At 41.1% G+C, this 18,334-nt stretch overlaps 1 protein-coding gene across 1 annotated transcript in view; it reads right to left on the bottom strand.

The window, feature by feature from the left end:
- NfI (Nuclear factor I) overlaps positions 1-18,334 on the bottom strand; it is a 483,234-nt gene that overhangs the window by 127,624 nt on the left and 337,276 nt on the right. Inside the window, exon 11 of the mRNA XM_080276464.1 lies at positions 15,268-15,397. Coding sequence (XP_080132590.1) covers positions 15,268-15,397 — 130 coding nt within the window. The remainder of the gene's footprint in view (positions 1-15,267; positions 15,398-18,334) is intronic.

Below are 18,334 nucleotides of genomic sequence, written 5' to 3'. Positions count from 1 at the left end.
ATTGACTGCCAAATTATAGAACAGATGTAACTTGCCACATATATCTCCTTAAATATTTCATCCATCCATCCAGTTACCAGCATATTCTTTTACAATTATTTTGCTTCAATATCCATCATATCCATTCCCTTTGCGTGACTATCACAATAACAGACACTTCTTCTATCACCTGATTTACATCTTTCATTCTACATCTTTCACAGGTGGTAGGTGGTGGTAACCATCACTTGATGTAGTGCAGCCTACTTCTTCCTTCACATTCATTTTTTATTTTTTGTGTCTACCTTCCTCCCTTCCTATTTCTCTCAACCTTCCTGCCACCTTTTAATACTTTCCTTTCAGCTTCTGGTGGCTCTACACTGAGTAACAAGCCTAATCATATAACCAAAGAAACCATTTATGATGCTGGGTGATAACCATGTAACCAAACAGCTGGGTGATGTGGAGCTTACTGTGAAGCCCCTGTTAACTGGGTGGAGGGACACAAATGCAGTGTCCATCTAAGAACCAAACTTCCACACTCTTCCCTACACTTTGCTGTGACTAGGCACTGTTTGCCATGAGGGAAGATTGGCTGCATGCATAGGAGGGCCCTGGAGATGCAACTGCTTGCTTGCAGTTGATAGGTCTGCTCAGACAGAGTGACTGGGATTACTCTACCATTACCATTACTACCCCACCTCACCCTCTTCAAACAACACATATTTTTCCAATGCAACCTCTATGCTACCAGTAATCAATACCAAATTTGCATAAAATTCCCTTAGTAACATCATAATTCCTTTTCACTTACAAAAGCCCCAGCATGCTTGCATACATTAGCCTCGGTCACCTAATGGTGACTCTTCACGCTGCTCGATCTCTGGCATCCTTCCTATTCAGACCCTGGGGTCACACTCTATGACCTCGTCCCAAATCTTTTTCGGTCTACCTCTCACAATCCTACCCCCAGTGTTTACACTTCTCACTTTCTACACCCTTCTGTCATCCCCCATCCTTTCCACAAACCCAAACCATCTCAATTAACACCAATACACTCCAGTCCCATTCTTCCCCTCAACTCTTCAATCATAAACCTAGCCCCCCAGCCCTAACATTCAAGGCGGCACTACACATCCACAACATCATTCTTGTTTCTGTGCATTCCAGCCTATGAATATCCCCTTCCTTTACTGCCCAGGTCCCACTACCATACAGCATTACACTCCTAACACATGCTGCATACAAAGATCCCTTTGCACAGGAGGAAAGTCCTATCAATGTTAGAAGAGGCAACAGCTCCCTGAACTTCCTCCAACCACTCCTCACTCTAGCCACAGAGCTAGCTCCAGGTCCACCTCCAGCACATAACATGTCTTCCAAGTAACAAAACTCTTCCACACAATCAAGAGACTCGCAAGCAAAATCAGCCCTTTCACACCTGACAGTCTCCTAACACTGTCATTCTGGTATAATCATTCTGATCTGATTTCCCTCACCTAAGGATGGGGTGAGGATGGATCCAGAAACAAGAAAAGAGAGAGTATAAATTCAGACGAACTATGAACAGTATACCCAGTGAGAATGGCAAGAGAATCATTCATTGTTAGGTTTCAGCTCACAAGCTTGTTGATCTGCACATTTTATTTTTATTTATTTATTTTTTTATCACAGCAGTCAGATAGGACCATTCTATCAACTACCAAGTGAAAAGGGGGTGTCAAACCCCAGTCATGTGCTCCTCAGTACAATCTTCATCTAATCAATGGATGATTTTGCTTTGTTGTTTTATTTTCTTTATTTGGGCTCCAACATGCTTGCACGTATTGGTCTTGGTCACCTAGTGGCAGCTCTCCATGTTCCTTGATCTCTATCAGCCTCTCTGATCAGTCCTTCATCCCTGAGGTCAGACTGTATGACCCCATTTATACTGTAGTTTTGCTTCCATGTTCTTAATCTTCACTTTTTACACTCCACCACACCAGTCTCACACCCATATGTTAATGTTGGCACTAACACCATGAAATCCTCTTGTAACCTGCATACTCAGACCTCTATTTCATATTAAAGCCTTTATAGCACTAGTCATCTTTCTTCTTTGTGCCTTCCTGTTCTTCACTTCTTTGTACAGTTACCTCTCATTTCTATTACTGGACTGACATACTTAAACTCCATCCCGATTTCAAGTCTCTCACCTTCACAACACACAAATTTAGTTTTATCTAAATTTAGTTTCATACCAAGTTTCTCAAATTAACAAAACTTTAAATAAGTCTGCAAAGACCCTGTTCAATATTAGCATAAACAATGCACCATCTGCATGCATCAGACTGGAGCTACCCAGCCTTTACAATCAGTCATCATTAATCATCCACAGTAATACTTCAACCCCCTGAAAAACAGAAGGGTATTAAAAGTACAGTTAATCCCTGGTGCACACCCACCCTTACTGTACACTCCTTGCTCTCTACTCCACTTACATTCACACATATTCTTATCATACAGTTTTATTACCAAATATACCAGTCACTGTTCCAGTTACAACTTTTTCACTGTCTACTGTATGACCTATCTCAGTGACCTATTACAGGTAAGCCCTTAATTCACGCTAGGGTTAGGTTCCCAGACCCTTCGCGTATGTGGTAAATTCGCGTATATGTTCTGCCCTTGTGTGCACATAATTACGCATGTCTATACGTATATTACATCTGAATAATACTATTTATGAACTACATACACTTTATAAACTAGCATTAAGTATTAAAAACAACAAAAATGTAACAAATTTAAAACTGAGGGCCGTTTTCACAGTCGTCCCTAACCTTTTGGGCCCGAACGTGTGTCGGGCTCGAACCAAAAGCACCTTCGGATTTCACAGTCGCTCCGAATGGCTTTTGGGAGCTTACTAACGTGGGGACGTCTGCCCGTGTTGATGCGGTTGGGTTGGTAGTTCTGGGTGGCGAAAACACTTTCCATATGTAGAGAATATTTAGAAATTGGAATGTAATGAATGTGATGAATAACATGGCTGGAAAATCCACTTCACACAGTTCTTACTAATATATTCAGGAGTGATGATATTTATAAGAATGCAGCAAAAATAACGAATAGGAAACATCATCGGAATGAAGAGCTAACTAACGGCAACCTCACCACGCTCCTACTTGAAATCGGAAGTAAACTGAATCCATAAGTATTGTAAAAAAAGGCTTAAGTAAAAATAACCATGAAGTAACATGTACAGGTAACTCGCACGGAACACGATCTCACGGAACGCGCTCGCAATTATACACGGTAAGGGCTGGGATACATGTAAGACAACGTAAGATTAAAAAACCATTATGAAAACTACAAATTAACGCAGGAGAGGCCTTTGAAAGATCAAATCCTCGAACGTCACCGCAGCGCGCGGTTTGTTTTGATTACGTGACGATCTAGGCGGGAAATTATTCAGTGAGTGAGACATTCCCGCGTACAGTAGCACAGTATTTGTAAGTTAAATATTTATAGTACTGTACTGTTCTGGTAAGTTTATGTGCAACTTAAAGTACTATTAAATAACGTTAAAGCAAGAAATAAAGTCTTATAACCAGTTTACCTGATAGGCGTCAGAATATTGCCTTTTTTATTTGTTCGTTTCTTCCACAGTACTGTACAGTATTTGTAAGTTAAATATTTACTGTTCTCATATGTACTGTACTTGTAAGCACTTAAATAAAGCTAAATAATTAAATAAAGCCTTGTAACCAGTTAACCCGAATTATATGATTACCCATGATCAGCGTCGGAATATTGCCTTTTTTGTTTGTTCGTTAAACTCTTACTGTACTGCTTTTCTACAGTACTGTATTTGTAAGTTAAATATTTACTGTTCTGGTATGTACTAGTAAGCAATTAAAGCATTAAATAAAGCCTTGTAACCAGTTAACCTGATTTATATGATTACCCATGATCGGCATCGGAATACTGCCATTTTTGTTTGTTCGTTAAAGACTTATAATAAGAGAAAAATACATTTTTGTCTTGGTATCTTTACCTATTTGCTCAGATTTGCTGTAATGGTTTGGATCATTTGATGCAATGCAACTTGTAGAAAACTGTGAAAACTTTAGGGCAGTGAACGAAAATCTGGGACATGAGACTGACCTTGACTTCACCCTCTCATGTTACGTATCATCTGTCAGTTCACCACTTGCTATCGTGAGGAGTGGATGTACGATTTATTCACTCGTGGCCATGCCTAACCACACACAGTTACACCCATTATCTTGACCCAGACAGAAAATACAACCTTTTTCCTCCCTTGCAAAACACACTCAACCACCCTGTTTACGAGACAGCAATATATATTGCGAAAATAACAAGGTAAAATGATAAAGATGAACGTAAAATGATAGAGAAAGATGAACATGTTATGACGGAAGAAGTACGTTTTCCCCGTCTGTAAACGTATTTATTTCTGCTTTGTATCTGTATTCGTAATAATTAGACTTATTGTTAGTTCTGAAACTGCATTATGATTCTATTTTTAGCCATTCTCGTGGTGTGGGAGCTGGAAGTTGTGACACAACTTCCTTATTGCTAATTGGACTGACCCTTCACTTTATTCTCCCGTGGCAGAGTCTAGCCTTGGAGGACATGCAGTTTTCTCATTTAGGACTGAAAATTCAACTCTTTCGCTCCCTTTTCCAAGCATGGGCACAACGATAACGTAAAAAATAACTCGAAACTACCATAAACATATATCAAAAAGGTGAAAATGTATTCATAACATTTTTTTTTTTTCCAGCTATTCCTAACAGATTATGTACTGAAATCATTCGATATCACAGTACCGCATTTCTAAGTTAAATATGTACTGTTCCGGTAAGTACTTGTAAGTTAAAGCACTGGTACCAGTTAACCTGATTTATATGATTACCTATGATCGGCGTCGGAATGTTTCCTTGTGTTTACGTACAGTATTTGTGTGTTGAAGTTTTGCTGTGGAGTACTGTATTTGTGAGTTATAACATTAAATAAACCTTCTAACCACTTAAAGTGCTTTCTAGTGATTACCAGTGACAGATAACAGCAAAACAACACATTTGGGGGGTCTAGGGAGCAAAATACGGAGTAGTTTAAATATACGCGATTTCGCACCTAACACGGCACGGTAGGAACGAAACCCACGTGTTCCGTGCGAGTTACCTGTATAACGTCTAATGAGTGATGGTGTGGTTTAACAGATATACTATTAATACATGAACATTTCTTTTCTAAACGGGGTGTTAGCTACATCAACTTTGACATCGGGCATCAGATATTAGAATTTTCATGAAAATATGCATTAGACAACGATTCTCGTATTTCTTTTGGGTCCGTTTGTTTTGGAGCCTCCACCTGTCTGCGAAAGGGTAGTATTCGGATACGTAGTATAAAGTCTCATAAAAATACACAAACATATATATTTTTTCAATATTGGGTGTGTTTTTTACCCCAGAAATATTATTGGGTATATAATATTGAAATGATAATGAAAATATGAAACATGTAATTATTCTTTTACTTTTTTACTTTCGGGACCGTCTGTTGGGGAGGCTGCAGGTCCCCCAAGAATGTTCCAGTAATTTGTCCGGGCCGTTCCGAATGCCGTCCCCAACAGAGGCCTCGGAAGGCTGGTTGGGGGCGACTGTGAAAACGAAAACGTGCGTTCGGAGGCGAGTAGGCTGTTGGTGACTGCATTGGGGACGACTGTGAAAACGGCCCTCAAACCTGACAAGCACAGGCGTAGGTGGAGACACTTCAGCAGTCTGGTGCACTAGCCCTCACTGCCTTCCGTATGCTACATTCTGCCTTCTTTATTGTATGAACAGTTGACTCATTCACCCCAAACATGCGGTTACAAGACAATTCACAGGCATAGGTGGAGACACTTTAGCAGTCTGGTGCACTAGCCTTCACTGTCTTCCGTATGCTACGTTCTCCTTCTTTATTGTATGAACAGTTGACTCACCCCCAAACATACGGTTCTGAGACAATTCACCATCAAGTCAATTCACTGTCAAAACATGGACAATTCCCCGTCATTCTATTAATATACTTATTATTGATTAATTAATACTTTAAAAATAACTAATTTTCAGGGGGATTTTATAACTCATATAAGTAAAAAACTAGTGTACTGTACTTGCTAAATAAACTGGTATGTAAATAAATGACGGGGAATCGTCCTGACGGAGAATTGTCACCGACATTCCTCCCTGAAGTCTGTCCAACAGTTTAACTTTCTCTGTCAGCAACATCACTTTACAAGTCAGTTTTAGTGTGTTACCACATGCATCACTAGCAGTACGCTTATGCCCCATGTTGACAGACAAGGCAAGCAATTACTGGAAGGCAGAAAAATAAGCCACAAATAACGATTTGCAAGTCATGCATGGTTCGACCATCGGATTCAGACTGACTGTGTGGTGCGTGGTAGACCGATCTCCCAGGCTCCCACACACACATACACACACACACATACATATATGTGTGCACACGGGCAGCAGGTAGGCATTTTTTATATTTTATTTATTTCTCTTGTATATTGAAATTACTTATTTGAATACTATAATTTTGTTTTAATCATTGTATGAAAAATTCGTGGATAACCAAAATCGCGTGAAAAAAGTTCGCGTGAATTAAGGGATAACCTTTATATGGCTTCTCAAGGTCCACAAAAATTACGAGGACTTCTCTTCGTTTGTCTAGGAGCTTCTCAATAAAAACAGCATCTGTTGTACTCCTAACTGGCTTAAAATAAAACTTATCTCTTTATGATTCACTAGCAGGGGTACCTGGCAGTACCTCTCCACACTCATCCAACCCCTCAACATGCACCCAGTCATTCAACACTGCCCATCCACCCCACCTGTCTGTCCACTCATCCAACCCACCATAGCTTATTATGATATGGTTGCAGAGGTAATATAAACTATGGTAACTGGTTACCATGTTTTCACTATGCTGACAATTATTTCTCATCCAATATACAGTAATCCCTCAATTATCCAATGTAACAGAGCCAAAGGCATGTCCGGGTAGAGGCAATGTCCAGATATTGAACATCCCCCTACTATACCCAACCTCCAAGCTATACCTAACCAATTTGTAGATTCTCTGTACAGGCATATTTAGCCATCATAACACACATAGGAATATCCAAAGTAATGCTAAACACTATGAAAACTATGAAAAAAAAAAAAAAAATCAAGAACGCCCTATTTATACAGTACACTACTGTATGAAGAGTCTATCTATCTATCTAAAGCCCGACACCCTAATCCTGCAAAGGGTGGCCGCAGACTAAATGCCTCCAAGTTGCTCTGTCACCATTTGACTGCCCTACCCCCAGCTCACTCCCCTCTCCCTCATATACCTCTCAACTCCATCCCTCCACCTCACCCTCAGTTTCCCCCTCCCTCTCCCTCCCTCTGCTTCACCTACATACACCCTCTTAGTCTGTCATTCTCCATTCTCTCCACATGTCCACACCACCTCAATGTATTTCTCCTAATTTTCTCAATCACATCCACATCCACCCCACAACGTTATTTCACTTCTTCATTCGCCAACCTGTCACTCCATGTCACTCTACATGCTCCTCTCAAGTAACTCATTTCCACTGTTCTCAGTCTTGACTTGTTCCCCTCTAGCAGCGTCCATGCCTCGCTTCCATACATCAGGGTAGGGATCACAATACTATCATGCAGTGACTTCTAAACTTCCATACTCACCTCCTTATTTCTCATCATCGCTTTCAGTGAACCAACAACTTTCCTTCCCTGTTGTACCTGTTCAAGCACTTCATCCCCAAAACTTCCATCTTTACTCATCACATTACCCAAGTACTTGAATGCACTCACATTCTCCATATCCTCACCATCCAACCTCACTGTGCATTCTGTGACTTCATTCCTCTCAAACACCATAAGTTTACTCCTGTTTAAATTAACTTTCAGATTCCTCTTCGTACACACTGTCCCAAATTCATTCACCAAACCTTGCAACTCCCATTCATCTTCACTCAACAATACTGTATCATCAGCAAACAGCAACACCGGAATCTTCCACATCTCACCCTCATTCATTAGATCCACCCCCACATCCACTGCCCTTCCTTGCACCTCCTTTATAACCCCATCCATGAATATATTAAATAGCCATGGAGACATCACACATCCCTGTTTTATTCCCACATTTAGATCAAAGAACTCATCCAGCTCACCATCTACTTGAGTGTAAGTAGAGTGCCCCTCCTAATTTTGGCACTGTTTTCATGTCAATCTGCTATACTGCATTTAGACATCAAAACACACACAAGATTATCCATATTAATGCTAAACACCATGGAAACAATGCATAAACAACATCCACAGAAAACCTCAGGATGAATGGAAAATCAGTTATCTGACACCAGTGATAACTGCTCCCAGGCCACAAAAAAATTCCACAGCAAAATATGCCACCAGACATTGGTTAAAATTGTATAAATGGTATACCATCATCTTTGCTGGTGTTTATACTGTAAGATAAACTATTACAACACAGAAAACTGATGTGTAAAAGTACAGAAATGCAGTGAGAACAAATAATGTTCAAGAGTAATCCACAGCTTCACATAACTTTCCAACATCCCAGTGCAAAATTTTGCCAGCACCTTCCAAGAGTGAAGTACATGCCTACATGCAGAATTTCATGGGCTTTCTTATGGTTGCTTCAGAATTTCATTACGACCAAAAGTATTTGAATAAATCTTTAAAAAAAATCTAAAAATTCAAGAGTTAGTGCTATCAGTGCAAAGGAGGGGAGTGACTGAGGAGGGAGCCAGGGTGGGGGGAATAGAAGAGGAGTACAGGAGGGGGGGAGTGGCGAGGCATTGGGCAGGATTTTCATCCTTCTGTCACGAGGCAGATGGGCGCTTTTACCGTACATTTACTCATGGCTTGTGATCTGTTAGACACGTGGTAGCCATTCGGAAACAAAACTCCTGGTGACTGGGCGACTTTGGACGTTCGGTAGAGAGAGGGACAGATGCTGTCACAGAATGTGTACTCGTGGCTTGTGGTCTGTGTTTGATATGTGGTGACAGTTGGGAAAGCCTAAGCCCGGTGGCCGTGCGACTTTGGACAATCGGTGGGAATAAGTATTGATGTTTTGACACAGCTTGTGGGTTAGTCACATTACTCGGGTGCTGGAGGTTTGTTGGGAGGATCACACCAGTGCATGACTTTGACCATTCAATACAGGGTGGACAGACATTTTATATCTGGTTGTGGGTCATGGCCTATTTCCCGCTCACTGCTCGAGCCCACAGGCCACGATACCGAATGTTTGAACATGTAGGCTGACCGGCCGAAGTCCTTGGGGACTTTTACATACAGACAATAGCAAGTAAATTTGGATAATGGTTTAATAGTGAACAGGCCCAGATACTGCATGTCCAGATAAATGAGGGATTACTGTACTACAGTCCTATGTGTGGGTGGTTATGAGTATTATGCAGCCAAAACTGGAAAAGGATTTTTTGATGAAACTTGACAGGATGCTTGGAAGTGGGTTCCAGATGGGACAGCTTCAAGTTCATGTCAACCGATATATTCTGAAGGGGTCTTTTAGCCTCTTATTTTCCCACTGGTTGCAGGAACAAGTGCTGAATGGTCCAAATTGTTGCTTTTGAGCAAAGTGTGAACCAGAGATGGTTCTCACCTGAGCAAGTGCTCAATGGCCCCATTGGTGTTGCACACTGAAAAGGCAGCAGTGCATTTCCACCAAGGCTGTGGATTTAGTACCCAAATCACCTGACTCCAACTCCTCAATTTCTTGTGCATCCGACTCCGAATCCTTAGAATTTTTCTACAATAAATTTTCCATGATGGGTCTTCACTGACTTGCACATGCTCAAAATTCCCACCTCACAGCTTACAGGCACTGGCAGACACTACCATGTCACTTCATACTATAACCATTTCGTTCCTAGTAACTTCGTATTAAAGAAACTCTCCTCTAGGTTCTAGAAACAAGAAAATACCCAGACATGTTCATTCAGTGGGAAATCTGCTGAATAAAGTGTGTTTACATTCTGTTCTTGTCGTCCTGTCAACAGATGGTAGCACCTATGTTTATGATCGATATAAACGAAGAACAGGAGAACACAAACAAGTCCTAAATAAAATATGGAAAATAAAAGAAAAAACAAGCTGCAATAGCAACAAGAAATAAAACTGAAGGAGCTGTCATATGAAAGGGAACAGCTCCACATTACACCTACATCAAGGTTAAAATTTCTTTACTGGTGGTCAGAGCTGCAGTCAAAGTCGGGACTTTTTCACCGACTCCAACTCTGACTCCTGCATCACCATAACTGCTTTCGACTCCGACTCCACAGCTGTGATTTCCATGGAGTTTTTCAGGTTTTTATTTTATTAATTAATTTATTTATTTATTTTCTGAGAGAGAGAGAGAGAGAGAGAGAGAGAGAGAGAGAGAGAGAGAGAGATTGTGCACCTACACTCCAGTCTATTACTTCACTGATGCTATGAACAGACAATTTTATTCAGCAGAAAATGGTGGTTTTTGTGATGGTGGTGGAGGTGGTGTGATGGTGGTGATGGTAACTATGATGATTATGATGGTGGTGGTGGAGGTAGCTGTGATGATGATGATGATGATGATGATGATCATGATCATGATCATGATGGTGGAGGTAGCTGTGATGAAGATGGTGGTGGTGGTAGCTGTGATGCTGATGATTGTGTGATAGATATGGTGGTGGTGTTGATGGTAACTGTGATGGTGGTGGTGGTGATGTTGATAGCAGTTATCCTGATAATAGTGGTTGTGCTGGTAGCTGTTCAGAAATGGCTCTCATTTGGGTGAGTGCTTTGTGATCCTATTGCTGTACTCCAAAGTAAGGCATGTTCAGAGACGGCTCTAATTTGGACAAGTGCTGAGTGGCTCAATAGGGCTGCGAGGCTCTTGTTAGTTCTAATACTGGCCATCACAAGCACCACTTAGGCACCATTTTAGCAAATGTAATGTAAACAATTAAATTCATCTCAACCCCTAAAGACCACATTTTTCTGAAGCTATGTTCCACCCCAGTCACAATTCAGGGTCAATTTTCAATTTCTACCAAGTGTAAATTTTTTCTCACAGAACTGAAAAGCTTGAATTTACACACCTGAAAATGCCAGTCTCAGTCGCCTAGGCCTAATGGTTACAGCAAAACCGCCCGTCAAAGATGATAACAATCCCCCCTCATGGTGAGAGAAAACAGGAAAATATCGGTGGAAACCTATTTTTTGCTTGGGAATCTTCCCAAAATCTATTAAGTCAGTGTATAATATTTTTCTATTGATAAAACTGGGCATAGGAGTCAACAGGAATTATATAAAAATTAATTTTTTTTCCATAACTTGAAAAATTCAGCAAAAACCTAATTTTTGCTAAAGAACCTTAGTAAAATCAATTAAATCAATGCAAAATATGTTTCTGTTGATGAAACTAGGTGCAGAAGTCAGCATGACAGTAAAAAAAAAAAAAAAAAAAAAAAAAAAAAGGTGAGCAGGCAGTCAGGCCGATCATGGCAGGAAAATTACCATGTCATTTTTGGGACAAAGGATAAGTAGGGAGGAAGGTGGTGGTAGGGTGGAGGATCTCTGGTGGGGGTGAGGGGGGATGAAACACACACCCCAATGTGGGGGGGTACTATGGTGGGAGGAAAGACACACAAAGCGATCATAGCAGGGAAATTGCCATGTCATTTGATATAAAGGGAGGGTGGAGGAAGATGGAGGAGGGGGAGGGGGAGTGGGCAAGCAACACCCCTCCATACAATGTAGATGTCGTATTGGTGAGTAGTTTAGGTGGAAGGGGACTGAGCTGGCTGTATCCAATCAGCCAAAGGTACCATACCGTATATGAAGAAGTGTCGGGGGGGGGGGGTCCCCACAGACCTGGCAAGGGAGAGGGATCTTCCTTCCCATCATCTCATCTCCTAGTTCTGATTGTGTAGGAACCATTTACATCGTAAAAGGGGCTGGCTTGGTGCTTGGCAGTTTTTGACAGACCTTCTACAACCATCAGTCATAGGACTCTACATGGTAAACTTGCAAACTGATGATTGTCAGTCATAGTACTTTAGGGGTTACAATGTTACACCTGATAGAAGTGTTTTGAGAGTTCTATATGCAACCCCCTCAATGTCTACAGAGGACAAACAGACAAATATTCTCTTTTATATTCAAGTATATACTGTACAGATTTCTATCCAAATCAAACTCTCCTGTACCCTCTCACCAGGTTTCACTGTGTGGTTTAACAACTGCAAACCCCTAAAGCTGCCACACTTGAATCTTCCTTTCCTTTGTAAATATTCATGGCCACAGGTGTCAGCCAGTCATCTGGCACTAAGTTCTCCCTCACAGCTACTCTTATTAAGTCAGTTACTATCCCACTGCCAACATCACCAACAACTTTCTTAACACTGCTGGATTCAGTTAGTGGGGTCAGTCCCTGTTCTGATATTGCTAGGTCCAAGCCATCCCAATTCCAGCAAAAATGCATTCAGCAGTCCAGTATACTGTAGTTTAGTTTTATCAAGCAGAGAAATAACAATGACAAAAATGACAATTACAGAAATGGCAATGATCAGATGGATGTGTAGCACATCCTTCAAAGAGAGGGTCTTGGAGGGAGGGGAGACTAGGAATGCGACTGAAAAGTAAAGAGGAAAGGTGGGACTGCAATGTATTGGAGTTTTGATCAGGAAGGGTAGACTAAGATGGTTTGGGCATGTTGAGAGGATGGAAGATGGCAATTGGTGAGAGGTGCAACTACAAGGAGCACACCAAAGAAGACCTTGGATGAGGTCAGAGAGTGTGACCTCAGGGATATGGGACTGAATAGGGAGGCTGCCAGAGATGAAGCAGCACAGAAAGCCACCATTAGGTGACAAAGACCAATGCATTCAAGCATGCTGAAGCCTTTATAAACAATATGATATGAGATGAGGGACAGCCAAATCAAAAATCAACCTCTGATCAGAAGTTGGCTCATAAAGAACTCCCAAAATGAAAGAGTTACAACTTATTTTGATTAACCTCTTCAGGACAATGATTTTTTATTTTTGCTAACACTTAATCCTTAAACCCAGTTTATGAGAGACCTCTTGTGGTACTTGTAGTTCAACCCCAGTCATGGTTGGCCCAGCAGACCTGTCGATCATAGGTAAGGATCATCCCATACAGTCTCTATATCACTGACATTGTGTGTGTGTCTTAGTGTGGCATGTGCTGTGCAGGGCTCCATAATGTGAGTTATGTTGTGTGGGCCTACTCTGCAAACTGGGCATGTGTCATCTGCGATTCTACCCAACCAAAATCTACTAGTAAGCTTGTAACTGAAGAGGGCTGAGTTGTTGTTAATGATTAACTCCAGTCTGTCAGGCCAAGCAGAATCATCAATCACAAGCAAGCAACTGCCTCTGTAGGGCAATGTTCTCTTGTGATTGACAGCTCCTTGCCACAGAGAGGTGCAGGGAAAAGTGTGGAGGTTTGGTTCCTGGGTGGATGCCACATTTGTGTCTCCACCCAGTTAACAGGGACACCATAGGCTACACTTCACCCCAAGATCTGGTTATATGGTTACCCCCAGCACTGCAAATGGTTTCCAAATCTCAACTTCCTCCACATCCCTGTTTCTCATCCACTCACTGAATGTTTTCTTCTTTTGTGGCACGCCTCTCTCACCTCTTCATTCCACCATGCTGTTCCTTGCACCTCCATTTGTCTTCTCTTCACCCCACACACCACCTCACATACTGCACGGATTTCTTCTGTAAATATCTTGCACACACCTTCCATGTCCCCTATCTGCTCCAAATCATATTCACTCAATTGCTCCTCCATGTCTCTTATATTCTACCTATTTTCCATCCTCTTGCAACCTTTCTACTCTTCTTGTTTGAATTACTTCCTCCTGTCCTTCCCTTCTATTTCTCCATTTCATTTGAACCTTGACTTTTACCACCACCAAGTGGTGGTCAGAAAGTCCAGTCCCCCAACCTTTATATGCTCTTGCATCCATTACACACCTCCTCATTCTATCATCTACACACACATAATCAATTATTGCCTTCCGTTCATTCAGTTCACCACCTACCCTTCTCATCACTCGCCACATATTCCTGTGGAGCATTTTGTGTCTGAAAGGGGTATTGGCTATCAACAACACGAATGTCCACTAGAGCACTGCCATTATCATCCACTCTGCAGGCACACCCTCCACATTCCCTACTTTTCCATTCATATCTCCAATCAAATACACTCTCATTTCTTTCAAACTTTTCCATTCATGCTTCCACATTTGTCCAGAACTCTTATTTCATTATGGTTTTACGATCTTGCGTTGGTGCATAAACACACAAAATCGCCCACATTTGTAGTCCAACTTTCAATCTCAATCCTTGAGCCAAATGAGCCATACTCTCTTATATTCTCCTTCAACTTCTTGCACACAACAATACACACTCCTTCTTTTGCCCTGTCATTCTCATCCACTTCTGCACATATACCCCATCCATACTTCCATTCTCTCACACTCTCGCCTTTCCATTTAGTTTCAGTTAATCCACATACTGTATATTCACTTTTGCACCCTCAAGCACCTGGACAATCTCTCTCTTTCAGCTCCTCATTTGCACCCCTTACATTCCAACAATTTATACCCACTAAAATACATACATACTATTATGGTATCAGAAACACACATAGGCATGGTTAGGTGAACAGAAAGTGGCAAAAAGGGAACAATATGGAAGAAACACGTACAAATGAGAGACCTGAGATGGGTTTGAGGGGTTCTAAGGCTGGTGGAGAGACAGTGGTCTCCACCACCTAGGATTAACTTCTTGGGCAGAGCTTCATCTTTGAATCACTAAAAGCCATAAGAAACCACAGATACAGCACTATCATTGTCCATAGAAACCAATTCAAGGGTGCAATAACAATATTTTTAAATCTGAAATATGAATGATTGAGGCAGGAGTGCAGATTTGTCTCTTACAGTATAACATTCTGATTGGTGTTGTACTGCCTTGCACATGAAATTAGTATGTAAGCATTTCTTCACTGCTAATGTTTGAATGTCTGGAGGTGGAAAGTTGTGGAACTGGGTCTGGTAATGTTTGTGTGGTGATTTTTTTAAAGCATCTAGTTCTGTTGTGTGGCTGTCCAAATGTGACTCAGGCAGTCTGTGCATCACCTGTGGATCTGATGATGGCAACTGGGCGGGCCATGGGAGGGGGAGGGGGTGGAGGCAGCATGGAGCCCGTAGTGTAGTAGCCTCCCTGGATCTTAGTTGGACTCCGCGCCACACCTGGCGGGGATGCCTGCTGAAGGGAGGGAACACCAGGTATAATACAGGAAAAGAGCAAGGCTCATCAATACAGTACTACCTGAAGTTTGTAACAGTTAATAGTATCAAACATCAAAATACACGTTTAAAGATATTATAAGGTTCTGACGAGGAGCTTACATGTGGCAGCACTTTGCACTCTGGGTGGAGCAGCTACAGCATCCACCCAGGAGCCAAACCTCCTCATATTTCCTTGCACTTTGCTGTATGAAGGGACCCTGGTGAGACACTGTCAATCACAAGGGGAAACTGGACCCCTATATGGTATAGCTAGGTACTGTGCTGAATCTGTAGGACAGACCCACAGAAGCAGCTGCTAACCTGTGGCTGATGGGTCTGCTCAGCCAGGAGACTGGTGTTAAGCCGGGCATGTAGTATGGTATGGTATGGTACGATTTTTCATAATTCGAACTATAGATTCATACTGTACCGTACTGTAATTCCACACCGTACCTGAACAATAATATTTTACCATACTAGTATGATAAATTACTGTACCATGATTCTGTACTTGTTTTTGTACTGCAGCAATAATAATAATAATAAAAATAATAATAATAATAATAATAATAATAACAGTAATAATAATAATAATAATAGATTAAAAAAAACAATATTTTTATAGGTGAAAGAGATAATAATTGAAAATAATTGTTACCCATTTATTCCCATACTCTACATAATGTTTCATGCATAGTTACTTATATATGGTATATATATATACAGTATATATATATATATATATATATATATATATATATATATATATATATATTAGTGCCCCTCTCCATAAAACAAATAACTCAAAGTCAAATGGCTACCCCTTATGGAATCATGGCGTCTGGCAATAGATAGATAGATATAGATATAGATATATATGTATATATATATATATATATATATATATATATATATACATACTGAGCTACATCTATTTCACGTGTTGTACCGTAGTAGCATGATAGCATCAACAACGTCATTCTTTAATCCATCCATCCAACCATCATCCAATCCTACATTGCCCCACGAGGAACGTAGCAACCCAGGGCTAGGCAGTTGGTCTCGACATTTAAGATGAGAGTGAGCAGCCTCACTCATCCCTGAGTGGCATTACATGAGCAATCAACCCCAACCATCCCTTGGATATAAACCTTCACCGGCTCAATCCGACTGGAGCGCAATAATTACCCACTAAACCACCAGAGGCCAAAATTTGGCTATATGGTTACCATCCAGCATAGTAAATGGTTTCCTGGTGTACAGGAAACCATTTGGCTTGTCACTCAGTGTAGAGTCACCCACAGGCAGAAGGAAAAGGAAAGAATGAAGTAAAAAAAAGACAGAAGAAAGAGTGTAAAGTCACCTGTAGGCAGAGGGACAAGGAAAGAATGAAAGAAAGAAAGACAGAAGAGGATGGAAGGAAAGAAGGATGGAAGAGAGGAAAGGGCAGACACCCGAGAGCAGCACTACATCGAGTGAGTGGATGGTGAGCGCCCCCACCTACCACCATTCTTTAATCCTAACCTTAAATCATTCAGAATGTAGTGCTAACCAGAAAATGTGCATTCAACACTGGTTTGAGTAACGGGCAAAGCAATTACCACTTCAGCAAGTATTTTAATGACACTTTCCCACTGACAGTGCCACCAATGGAAAATGTCTTCATATTTATTGATGCATGAGGCATTACCAAACAATTTGGGTTTTTCAGCCACATCAAAACCCTGTTCTGCAACAACAGCTTTTCTGTTTGCATCACTAACACTGAGTAGCCTAGGTGTTTGACAATATCCATAGAGTTTGTTTCTTCTTCATTACCACCATCACTCTTAAAGGAATTTTCCTTGACCAACAGTGAAGCAGACAAGTTGAAGCTATATCGACAGCAGAAATCTTCTTCCACAGTGCGAGATGAACAGTGCTTTTCTCTCTCTGTTCTTCTGTAAGCAGAACACTATACCTTTTATGTACATACAGTATACCACTGAAAGGAAGGCAGGGTTGCTCAGCAGAGAGGATTTCCATTTCTCCATTGCCTGAAGAAAAGCAGATGAGGTGGTTAAAGCACTTCTAGAAAGTCTGATTTTACACTTCATCCACTCTGCCAGAAATTCCCCAGCATTGAGATTTTTCATATGCAGAGAAAATGTGGCATTGCAGAGGGGCTGCAAAACCTCTATTAGGTTACTTACTTGTTTCTAGTCTCCTTCTAAAAGTAGGAGAGCTTCATTTGCCAGACCAATTTGATTAAAAAATTACCTTTGGCAAGCTACACTCTCCAACATGTTGTATGTTGATCCCCATCTGGTTTCACAGTAAATTTTTGGAAGTGACACAGAGTTACTTTTGAAAATCAGGCACATATTTTGTTTGTGTGTGCCTTGTTTACTATTTTACAAACTTTGTTCAACAGGCTCTTATCAACATCATGCACACAGAGCTGCAGGGTATGCAAAGCACACTTTACTGATGAGACACTATTAGCTTGTAACTGAATACCATTAACAGCTTCATCTACAATCGTGCGAGCAGCTTCATCTACCCCGAGTTGTTCGTAGCAATTTTCTTCTTGCTCACTCTCAAGTTCCTAAACTGTCACCTGCTGTCATATGTGCATCATCCTGCAGAAGTTTTCTCACTCTGATAATGTTGGAGCCATTATCAGTGATTAGTGAATAAATCTGCCTTTCACTTAATCCAAGTTTCTCCAAGCAAGCTATCAATTTTTACATACTCTCTGCTGCCACTGCCCTTTCTGTCATTTCCTTTACTAAAGCTGTGACTACTTCCAGCTTGAAGTCGACTACTGTCCGAATAATCACCCCATGGAAGTGACGCCCAAGACGGGTGCAGAGATCTAGCTTTATACACACCATTCGATTACTAAGCTCACTCCTTAACTCAAGCGATTTTT

Source organism: Coenobita brevimanus, chromosome 65 (assembly GCF_032717465.1).
Source record: "Coenobita brevimanus isolate Jiangsu-jjx chromosome 65, ASM3271746v2, whole genome shotgun sequence".
Taxonomy (NCBI): Eukaryota; Metazoa; Arthropoda; class Malacostraca; order Decapoda; family Coenobitidae; genus Coenobita; species Coenobita brevimanus.
Note: the sequence above shows the minus strand (reverse complement) of the source record. Positions and strands in the feature narration are given on the sequence as shown.